Here is a 10,066-nt window from a genome sequence, read left to right on the forward strand (position 1 = left end):
TCAAGCCTCTGCCCTGCAGGGCTCTTGAGGAGATAGCGCTGCTGGTCCTGGGAGCTGGTGCTCCAGGCAGACGGCTGGGCTGGGCCTGTTTCCCGCAAGGGATTCTCTCTGAATGACCCTGTGCTGGACGACAACCCAAGGGAGGGCCGGGCCGCTGTGCGAGCCCATGTTCTGCACCTGGTGCCGGGCTGTCCCTGAGGGGCACCCTGCTGGCCTGGCCATTCTCGTCCTGCCCCCGGCGCTCCAGGGGCAACAGGTGCTCCTCTGCACTGTGTGTGCACAGTCTCCCCCTGTAAGACAGCCGCTTGCTGGCATCAGACTCTGCAGTTTGGGGAAATGAGACAGAAGAAACAGCTGAGGGAACAGCCCAGAGAGAAGGCACCAGTTGCTGATGCGGTCTGGCTGAGGAAGCTGGGCGGGGAGGCACCTGTGTCCCTACGTGCAGGCCACGGGGAGCCTTGAGGCCAGGGGAGAGGAGGAAAGAGGAGAGCCAGACCCAGCCCACCACTCAGGATAGGCCCTGCCCTCTGGATCTTTCCTGGGGCCCAGAAGGAGATGCCCCCACCTCACCCTAGCTGCCGGCGGGGCCTCATGCTGTGCTGGCCCCTTGTCTTGTGGGAGAGCTCCCTGGGCCCAAGCCCAGGCTGCAGTGGGCACAGTCAGCAGGAGCCTGTGCGAGCTGGACCACAGGACAGCCCTGCTTGAGCCGCACACATCGGAGGGGAAGACAGGCGCGGCTCCTGTCCTCACACCCTTGGCATCTTCGTGTGGACGGGCTATGACCAGACTTCCAGGAGAGGCTGCTGTTACCTGCCAGATGTTGTATGGGGCCAAGTCCAGGCAAAACCTCCACTGCCCGCTGAGTACATCAGCTCACGCGGGGCATGGCCTGGGGTGTGCTGGGCCTGCCTGCAGGCTGTGCATGGGGTGTTCTGGTAGAACGTGGAGGCCCACTGCAGCCAAAGCCTGGCCTCTTATGTGGGCATGGACGTTACCCAGATAGTCTGGAGAAAACTTCTCCGCCCTGGCTTTGGTGCTGCTGATTACCAGAGAGGGCCCAGGCTCTTCCCGGGAGTCCCAGGGCACTGGCAGCTGCCCTAACCCCAGCAGAGCAGGGGTGCCCAGCTTGGTGGGGAAGTGGAAATGCAAGCCAGACAGGGCTGAGCTGGCTGTGTGGGCGTCGGGCACCTAGGATGGCAGAGTGAATCCCTCCGTGGAGCTGTGCCCTCTGGCCTGTCGTCCTGACCATGGGTGCACAGAGACCCCTTTGTCCTTCCAGCATGTCAGCATGTCAGAAGGGGCCCAGGCGTTGGTCCTTGGGGCCAGGCCAGGGCTGGCAGTGGTTGGGGATGGGTGGGGCCGGGACACACGGGGCAGGGCTGTCCGGCAGGGCCGCGGCCCCAGAGCTGCGCCAGGTTCTCAGGCCAAGAGGGAGCTGTGCCCACCAGGCGGGGCTGTGCCCTGAGGAGAGCTTAACTGTCTGTTTCCTTGCTCTTAGCCCTGACGAAGAGTCCTCCCAAAAGTTCATTCCCTTTGTTGGGGTGAGTACTGGCCAGCTTTATGTGATGGGAAACCGCATACCTGCCAACTTGTCGTTTACAGTCAGAACGTTTGGGGATTGACTTGATATATTCCAGAACCTTCCCACAGATACGAGCTGGGGATTTGCCTTCCCATCTGGCCTGTCTCAAAGCTCGCTTCCTTCCCTGCTGGAGTGGGGTGTGGGGCCAGAGGTTGTTAGTTCCCCTCAGCTCTGCCGTGGGGGCTGATAAATGGAAGCAGAGACAGGTCGGTGGGGCGAGGCCTCAGAACACCCAGCAGGCTTGGCCCCACATCTCAGGAGAGGAGAGACTGCCTGCCCGGGTTGGGGAGGGCGCCTCTGTCCTCTAGGAGCCCAAGGCCCCAGGAGCTTCCCAGTGCTCACTTGGGCTGCAGCCTGCAGTGTGTGGGTTTCACTTCCTGCCCTACCCAGGGTTAGGGCTGCTTCTGCCAGCCAGGCCATCTCCCTGCCAGCCCTGGGTCTCCACAGCCTGTTTCCTGCCATCTTTTCACTCTGTTGTGTGGCCTCCCTCCCGCCAGGTGTCTGCTGTGAGACAGACCCACAGGGCCTGGCAGACGGGTTGCCCAGGCAGCGGAAGGGTCTCTGGGCCTCAGTTTCCCCACTGGTGGAACAGAGGCCTTTTCGTGCACCGTGCAGTGGTTGGGTCTGCTGAGAGCTCTGGGGCGATGGCTGGCGCTCTGGGAGGGTGGAGTTCGTCTTGAACAGCGGCTGCCCAAGGAGCTTTCTCCGGTGACAAGAGTACACTGTGCTCGGGCACACAGGCCTTCCCATGCAACCAAGGCCCTGCGGTGTCACTGGGATTCACGGTAGATCTACGTAGCCGCCTGTGGCTCGTGGCTGCCACGCGGGGCCTACCAGGTCCGGGGCCTATCCCTGTCAGCCCGCCAAGGTCCCTCTCACCAGTGTCCTGTTTTTACTGCACACATAGTTTGCAGCTGCCCTGAGGGCCGCCTTTAGAGAGAGCAGTCCCTCCTGCTGAGGCCACGCACCCTGAGCGCTGTCTGTCCCCACGTGGCTGCTCTGAGCTCAGCTCTGCTCCATAGATGGGGAGAGAAGGGCAGGAGGGACCTGGCACCACCTGGCCGCTCCAGCATCATGGGAGTGGTGGCCACGGTGGGAAGTCAGGAGCCCCGCTGGGAGGGCGCTGGGCTAGCTGAACTGCACGGCTTTCACCAGCCAGTGCCTGTTGTTTTCTAGGTTGTGAAGGTTGGAATTGTGGAGCCATCCTCGGCCACATCAGGTAACCCCATCCCACCCTGAGGCCTTATGAGTGGCCTGTGGGTGGGCTGCAGGAGCATGGTCACTCTGGTCCTGCAGACCAGATCAACCCTTTAGGGCCTGAGAGCTGCCACGTCCCAGTCTTGCTGTGGTGCTTCTGTTCTGTGGGGGGTTCATCCTCCAGGGACTGCTGTCACAAAGCCCACATCAAGGCTGGCAGGGTTGTCTTCCAAAAACCGAGGAGAATCCGAGACCCTCCCGTCTCTCACAGGCCACTGGGGACTCCCGCCCTGCCCGCCCCCAGGGGCTGCCTGGCCTTCTGGCCACATCCTGGTCCGGAGGGCCTGGTGGCACCCGGGCAGAGCAGCAGGTGGGCTCAGCCTGCCCTGTGACTCCTCCCCAAAGGCGACTCGGACGACGCGGCCCCCTCGGGCTCTGGCACGCTCTCCTCCACCCCGCCGTCCACATCTCCTGCGGCCAAGGAGGCCTCACCCACCCCGCCCTCCTCCCCGTCGGTGAGCGGAGGCCTGTCCTCCCCCAGGTAAAGGTGCCTCACGGCTCAGCACGTTTCACTTACCACCCCACCACATGCTGCCTGATTCAGTCATCCTCCCCCATGTCACATCCACCTCCCAGGGCACCTGGCCTGTCAGCCACGCAGGCGGAGGGGCTCTGCAGGACGGCTGGGTCCTCTCTGGCCACCTCCTGCCACAGATCTGGGGTTTGGGGGCAGGACCTCTGGGGGACAGAAACTCCTGCACAGTGAATAAACATGGGCGTTGTGCTGGGCTGTCTCTCAGCTCTGTACACAGTTGGGGCTTTTAAAAAACAAGCCGAGGGAAGAAGGTGCAAGAGACGGGAGTCTCTAGACGGTCCTCATGGGATCAGCTTCGACAGCTGTGCTGAGGCCCCGCTGGCCCGCCCGGGTCTCTCCGGAGCAGACTTCACTCAAGTGGAACTAAGCCATGGGGGGTGTGGGCCCTGAGGCCAGGCGTGGTGCTGGTGCTGCGTGCAGGGCTCACACCAGCAGATACCCCCCCGACCCCCCTGCCTCTGTGTTTCCAGCCGCCAGCTCCTTCCAGGCTGCGCCTGAGGGAGCTGGTTCGCATGGGCCCTCACGACTCCAAGGGGCAGCTTGGAGAGCAGGTGGACAGGCCTCCCAGGCCGAGGCTCTCCCGTCGCCAGGGTCCCTGTAATTTAAGCAGGACCCTTCTGGGGGTGACTGGGCAAGTGAACAGCTCCACAGAGCATGCTCCAAACACCCGGCCCTCCTCTGCTGGCAAGTTGGCTCAGGTGCTGGCTGTCACCTCCTGGCCTGTCACAGGGACAGTGATGTCCCCATCACTAGGCCCAAAGATGCAGGTGTGAATGCCTCCCTCTGCCTTTCCCAGCCAGGGTGTCGGCGCCGAGCTGATGGGGCTGCAGGTGGACTACTGGACGGCAGCACAGCCTGCGGACAGGAAGAGGGACGCCGAGAAGAAGGACCTGCCTGTCACCAAAAACACGCTCAAGTGCACTTTCCGGTCCCTCCAGGTCAGCAGGCTGCCCAGCAGCGGCGAGGCTGCAGCCACGCCCACCATGTCCATGACCGTGGTCACCAAGGAGAAGAACAAGAAGGGTGAGGTGGGGCAGGCTATAAGGCCACACGGCGCAGAAGGGCAGCTCTGTGGGAGAGGGCGGCTCGCAGTCAACAGGGATGACAGCCCCCGGGCTGGCCTCGGGCAGCCCACATGCGCAGGCAGGGGGGGTGGGGTGAGGGAGCCTGAATCCTGAGGGCAGTGAGGGTCAGGTGCTTCTGACCAGAGCCTCAGGCGGAGGCCAGCTGGGTGGGCAGGAGAGCAGCTGTCCTCAGTCACTGTGGAAGGCAGGTTTCCTAGGTGAGCAGTGCCATGACCAGCTGAGCCCCCAGTGCCTCCCCCACACGTACCCCTGGCCCTGGCCCCAGCCCCGAAGGAGCAGCAAGATGACAGCAGGGCCTCTTTTCTCCTCCCAGTGATGTTTCTGCCCAAGAAAGCGAAGGACAAGGACGTGGAATCTAAGAGCCAGTGCATTGAGGGCATCAGCCGGCTCATCTGCACTGCCAGGCAGCAGCAGAACATGCTGCGGGGTGAGCACCACGGGCCCCGGGGTCTGTAGAGTGGGACGTAGGTGAGAGCACAGCAAGGCTGCTTTGGAGCCCAGCATAGGAGCTGCGGGTGTCTCGCCGTGACACGCACATTCCACGATTCAAGGTGCAAGCACATTCGATGAAGCCCTCAGTGAGGCTGACAACCTTCCAAATGCTGAGAAAGAATTTTTTTTCAACCCTTTTTGCTTTTTAAAAATAATGACTTGTTTCGGTTTTTTTGTTTGTTTTTCGTTTTGGTTTTTTTTTTTTGAGACAGAGTTTTGCTGTTGTTACCCAGGCTGGAGTGCAATGGTGTGATCTCCGCTCACTGCAACTTCCATCTCTCAGGTTAAAGCGATTCTCCTGCCTGAGCCTCCCAAGTAGCTGGGATTACAGGCGCGTGCCCACCACGCCCGGCTAATTTTTTGTATTTTTAGTAGAGATGGGGTTTTACCGTGTTGGCCAGGCTGGTCTCAAACTCCTGACCTCAGGTGATCTGCCTGCCTCGGCCTCCCAAAGTGCTGGGATTACAGGCGTGAGCCACTGCACCCGGCCTAAAAATAATGGCTTGTAGTTTAAAAGTGTTGGCTGAGCGCAGAGGCTGAGGCAGGAGAATGGCGTGAACCCGGGTGGCGGAGCTTGCAGTGAGCCGAGATTGCGCCACTGCACTCCAGCCTGGGTGACAGAGCAAGACTCCGCCTCAAAAAAAAAAAAAAAAAAAAAGGGTTTTGGAGAAGATACTCTGGAAGTAACTGTTTCAGAAACGGAGCTCTGGGAGGCTTTCCTCTTTTTGAGCACGGGTCAGATGACCTCCAGGTCGACGTGGCCCTGTCTCCCCACAGGGGTCTCTGTTTTAAGGGGGCTCCCAGTGTCTTCTTCCCACACCTGTGCAGGTGGAGGTGGATGTGGATGAGCAGCGCCTGGCGGAAGGTGGTGGGGTCTGCTCCTTCCACCTGCAGGCAGCCCTGGGAGAAATGCTGCCCTCCCCACCCCCCAGGGCTCTGAGGTGTGGGAGGGCAGGGGCAGGAATGGCATCCCTCAGGAGCCAGCATGGCCCTGGAGCCCCCGAGTCCCTGAGGAAAGTGTTGGTGCCCTCCAGCATGGGGCTCCTTCTCATCCTGTACCCCCGGCTGCTCCCCAGCCTGGTGGGCCAGGCAGGCAGGTGGACAGGGTGGGCAGGCCAGGCAGGTGGGCAGGCGGTCAGGCAGCCCTCTCCCACAGTCCTCATCGACGGTGTGGAGTGCAGCGACGTCAAGTTCTTCCAGCTGGCCGCGCAGTGGTCCTCGCACGTGAAGCACTTCCCCATCTGCATCTTCGGACACTCCAAGGCCACCTTCTAGCCCCACCCACCAAGGGGCCCACCTTCTGCCCCATGCTGTGAGGGGCCCAGCTGCATTTCTGTTAACATTTCAGTTTACTACAGAGACAGACGCTTAAAACACAAAGAGAAACAGTCTTAAGTATGAATGTGCTCACAACGTGGAAACTAACGGGGGAGCTCCCGCCGGGAGCCGAATAACTGCTCTGCTTATTAACCCGAACGTTCGGCCCGGGGCTGGGAAGCCAGAAGGACGGTGCTGAGCCATGGATCGCGGAAGGCGTCCTCTGGCCTCAGGAGCCACCCAGAGCCTCACAGGCTGAGTTCTTGCCTCTGTGTCCTGTCCTTCCTGGAAGTCAGGACTCTGCTTCCTCGGGGAGCCCGGGGCAGGCAGAGCTCAGTGGCCACAGGCCGAGGGCCATGGGGCCACTCAGTCCCGTTGGGGGTGTCCTGAGTTGAGCCTGGGGGGGCGTCCTGCCCGCCTAAGAGATGCCCCCAGCACCGCACACTCGTGGTTCCCAATAAACTCCTGCCTGTGGCGGAGGTTTTATAGCAGCAGATATTTTTAATGCTTTTCAATACATGTTTTAATGTAGCTGCCAAACATGTTGCTCTTCTGAAGTCCCCCTGGGGCTGGGCAGAGCCAGCAGAGCCTGCCCCCACTTCCCCAGCCCCTGCCCCACCCCGCCTCACACCTTCCCCACTTTCAGGCTGTTCTTGAAACACCGTGAGGCTTCTGCGTGTAGTCCCTGCCCCAAACTTAGCAAGCACAGGGGCCTCCACAGCCCAGGCGGCCCCAGAAAATGTTCCAGAGCCCAGCTTGGTACATAGTGAGATGCTGCTGGGGTTGGCCTGAGGTGGGGGCCACTTCCTCCACCCCAGTGGGTATGACTGAGGTCAGCCATGGGGGTATCTGGGTTGAGATTCAGGTTTTAGTGAATATGGGGCAGGCATCCAGGTGTGTTTGTGTCACCTGCTGCAACGCTGTAGCCAATGAAGATTCCAGCGGGATGGCCTGACCAGCGGGGCCGGCACTTTGGAGCCGTGGGTGCTGCCAGGTACCCCGTGCAGGGCCTGGGAGGCTCTCCAGGCCACAGTCCTCAGAGTGCGTTGGGTCCCATGTTGTGTGTGGGTTCCATGCCCTCCACACAGCAGGAGAGGGCCTCCCTGACCACACCTGCCCCCTCAGTCCTGCTTCTCCCCAGTAAGCCTGCACTCTGGGGTCTCCATAGGAGGAGCTGGGGAAGCTGGGGCCCGCCCAGGGGCCCTGATCGCCCCTGGGGGCTCTTGGCCTGGTTTCGTAAGATGGAGCACTGCAAAAGGCTATGCTCAGAAAGCAAACGCAGGGCAGGGTGGGCCTCGAGCCGGGGCTGGAGGGGTCTCCACCCTTGCTGGCCTGAGAGATGGCCCACATTTCTTACTTGTGAACCACCCTGCTCTTCCTGGCCGCCCCCGCCAGGTGGCTGAACAGGGTGATTTTGTTGTGGTGAGGGGCCAGGATGTGGCCTGGTGTGCAGCCTCAGCTCCCTGGGTTCAGGCCTCAGAGGTAGCCTGTGTGCAGGAGGCAGAGCCCCAGCCCCTCCCAACCAGAGCCTCTCCACACCAGGGCCTCCCCCTTCACCTGGGACCAGGAGCCTGGGGCATACCCCAGGGTGGGGGAGAGGGTAGGAAGGTCTCCCATTGAATCCTGGCTTCAGGCTCTGCCCCGGGAAGTGTCTGCGGTGAGGGTGTGAGCCCCGGGCTGATGGCCTCTGACCCCGGCAACAGGTGGGACCCTGACCAACTCGTTCCAGCTGCCCCCGAGCTGGGCTGCAGAGCATCTGTTTTTCTGCTTTCCAGTTTCTTTTCTTTTCTTTTTTTTTTTTTTTTTTTGAGATGGAGTCTTGCTCTGTTGCCCAGGCTGGAGTGCAGTGGCATGTTCTCAGCTCACTGCAGCCTCCGTCTCCCAGGTTCAAGCAGTTCTCCTGCCTCAGCCTCCCGAGTAGCTGGGATTACAGGCGTGTGCCACCACACCTGGCTATTTTTTTGTATTTTTAGTAGAGACGGGGTTTTGCCATGTTGGCCAGGCTGGTCTTGAACTCCTGACCTCAAGTGATCCACCCGCCTCGGCCTCCCACAGTGCTGGGATTACAGGCGTGAGTCACCGCGTCCTGCCTGCTCTTCCAGTTTCTTTCCCAAGGGTCACACTCAGTAGGGAGATGAAGGTGGAAACATCCTTGCTGTGGCTTTCTGGCCTCAGAGCAGGTTTTAGAGGAAGGGGCCACAGGCTGCCTAGTGCATTCTGGCTGTGGGCAGCCCCTTTCCTGGAGCCCTCCTGCCTACCCCGTACCTCCCATCTGGCTGCACAGCTCCATCCTTACCCACGCAAGAGGAGAACATGGGCAGAGTCTCCATCCAGCAGCTGGGGGTTCTGGTGGCACTCCCTGTGCCCCTGCTGCTGCTGGGCTGTGGGTCTGCCCTGCACCCAGGAGCCCCACGGTCCATCCCCCACACCATGCCCAGCACCAGGGAGGTTGGGCAGACAAAACCTGGGCCATGCCAGCCCTCTGTGCCTCGGTTTTCCCACTGGTTACACAGGATGGTCGCATTTTCCCTGCCTACCTCACAGAGCTGTTCTGAGGGTGCATGGAGGAGCACTCTGTCCCACCAAGGACAACTAGAAACCAAAGCCATCTGACAGCCAGTGCGGTAAGGGCGGGGGATGTGTGTGTGAGGTGTGCACACCCCCCGAGACCTTGGCCCTGGACTGGCCTCACAGGACAGGAGGCAGCCCCTTGTAGAGCTAGGGCTCAGCCCCATCAGTCTCAAAGGTTAAGCCACCAGTCACCACCGAGGCGCCCCTCAGGCCTGATGGCCACTGTCCACTATTACGTAGACAGACCCCACCCTCACCCAGGCCAGTTGTGGGCCAGTCCCGCCCTGCAATGTGGTCTGCTGCCTTCCTCTTCCATGTTGGTCCCCTTGGCCACTGTCTCTGGGCACGCAGGCCAGTGTCCTGGTTCAGTGCCTCGGCCAGAGCTGGGGCAGGAGAGGGGCCTCTGGGTGAGAGCTGGGGGTGTCTCTGCAGGGTACTGGCAGCCTTGCCACACTGTCCTCATTCCCAGATGGAAAGACCTGAGTGCCTCTTGCCTTCCTCCGGGAATGAATTCCTCATGAAAATGACCAGGCCACTTCTTCCGAGGGCCAGGCCGCCCCCTCCCCGAGACCTGTCCTGTCGTCCGCGGGTGTGTGGCCTGCAGGGGACTGAGAGCTGGGCTTGCTGGGCACCTCTGGAATCTGACCCTGTGGGCCAAAGAAGCACCACTGTAGTTTCTGCAGACCCCCATGCAGTTCATTGTGCATTGTTTGGTTTCTAGGATGTATGTGTTGCTAGTTTTTTTTTAATGAAACCCGAGATTAATGTAAATAGCTTTTTGGGGAACGGATTCTAATGTCACGTATGTGACCGTGTGGACTATTTCAAGGTGCTGATGCAACACTAATAAACCTGGAGGGGCCGGCCCCCGCCTGCAGTGTGATTCTCTCGGCCGTCCACCCCTTGGGGGCACGCGGCGAAGCAGCGCCTCCCTCCCGCCCGCGCGCCCTGTCCTGGGTCGCCCCGCCCCAGCCCTGCGGCCCCGCGCGCGCGGAGATGGCCCGGGGCTCAGCGGCATCGCGCCGCGGGAAGGGCGCAGGGCCGAAAGGGGCTCAGGCCGACAAACCCCAAGTTCAGGTCTGTGCCTCGGAAGACCCCGGAGGCCGACGCTCGGAAGGGCCCGTGGGGCGGTAGCGGCCATAGAGCCGGAAATGCGCTGGGGACACCCCAGGCCGCGCCCACCCCCCCACCCGCCGCAACGGAGCCCAGAACGCAGGCGCGGCGCAG

The 10,066-nt window shown here is 61.4% G+C and overlaps 1 protein-coding gene across 15 annotated transcripts in view; it reads left to right on the forward strand.

The window, feature by feature from the left end:
• The window catches only part of PACS2 (phosphofurin acidic cluster sorting protein 2), an 82,468-nt gene extending 75,706 nt beyond the window's left edge, over window positions 1-6,762 (forward strand). For 14 of the 15 annotated variants that reach the window (XM_063698238.1, XM_063698240.1, XM_063698241.1 and 11 more), the window contains 6 exons: window positions 1,499-1,541; window positions 2,759-2,801; window positions 3,185-3,320; window positions 4,171-4,397; window positions 4,773-4,886; window positions 6,108-6,762. In XM_063698238.1, coding sequence (XP_063554308.1) covers window positions 1,499-1,541; window positions 2,759-2,801; window positions 3,185-3,320; window positions 4,171-4,397; window positions 4,773-4,886; window positions 6,108-6,226 — 682 coding nt within the window. In that variant the 3' untranslated portion in view covers window positions 6,227-6,762. Of the gene's footprint in view, window positions 1-1,498; window positions 1,542-2,758; window positions 2,802-3,184; window positions 3,321-4,170; window positions 4,398-4,772; window positions 4,887-6,107 lie in introns of those variants that run through there. The other variant, XM_063698244.1, reaches the window with a different exon arrangement.
• Window positions 6,763-10,066: the final 3,304 nt, after the last annotated feature.

The sequence above is a fragment of the Gorilla gorilla genome, chromosome 15 (genome assembly GCF_029281585.2).
Source record: "Gorilla gorilla gorilla isolate KB3781 chromosome 15, NHGRI_mGorGor1-v2.1_pri, whole genome shotgun sequence".
NCBI lineage: Eukaryota > Metazoa > Chordata > Mammalia > Primates > Hominidae > Gorilla > Gorilla gorilla.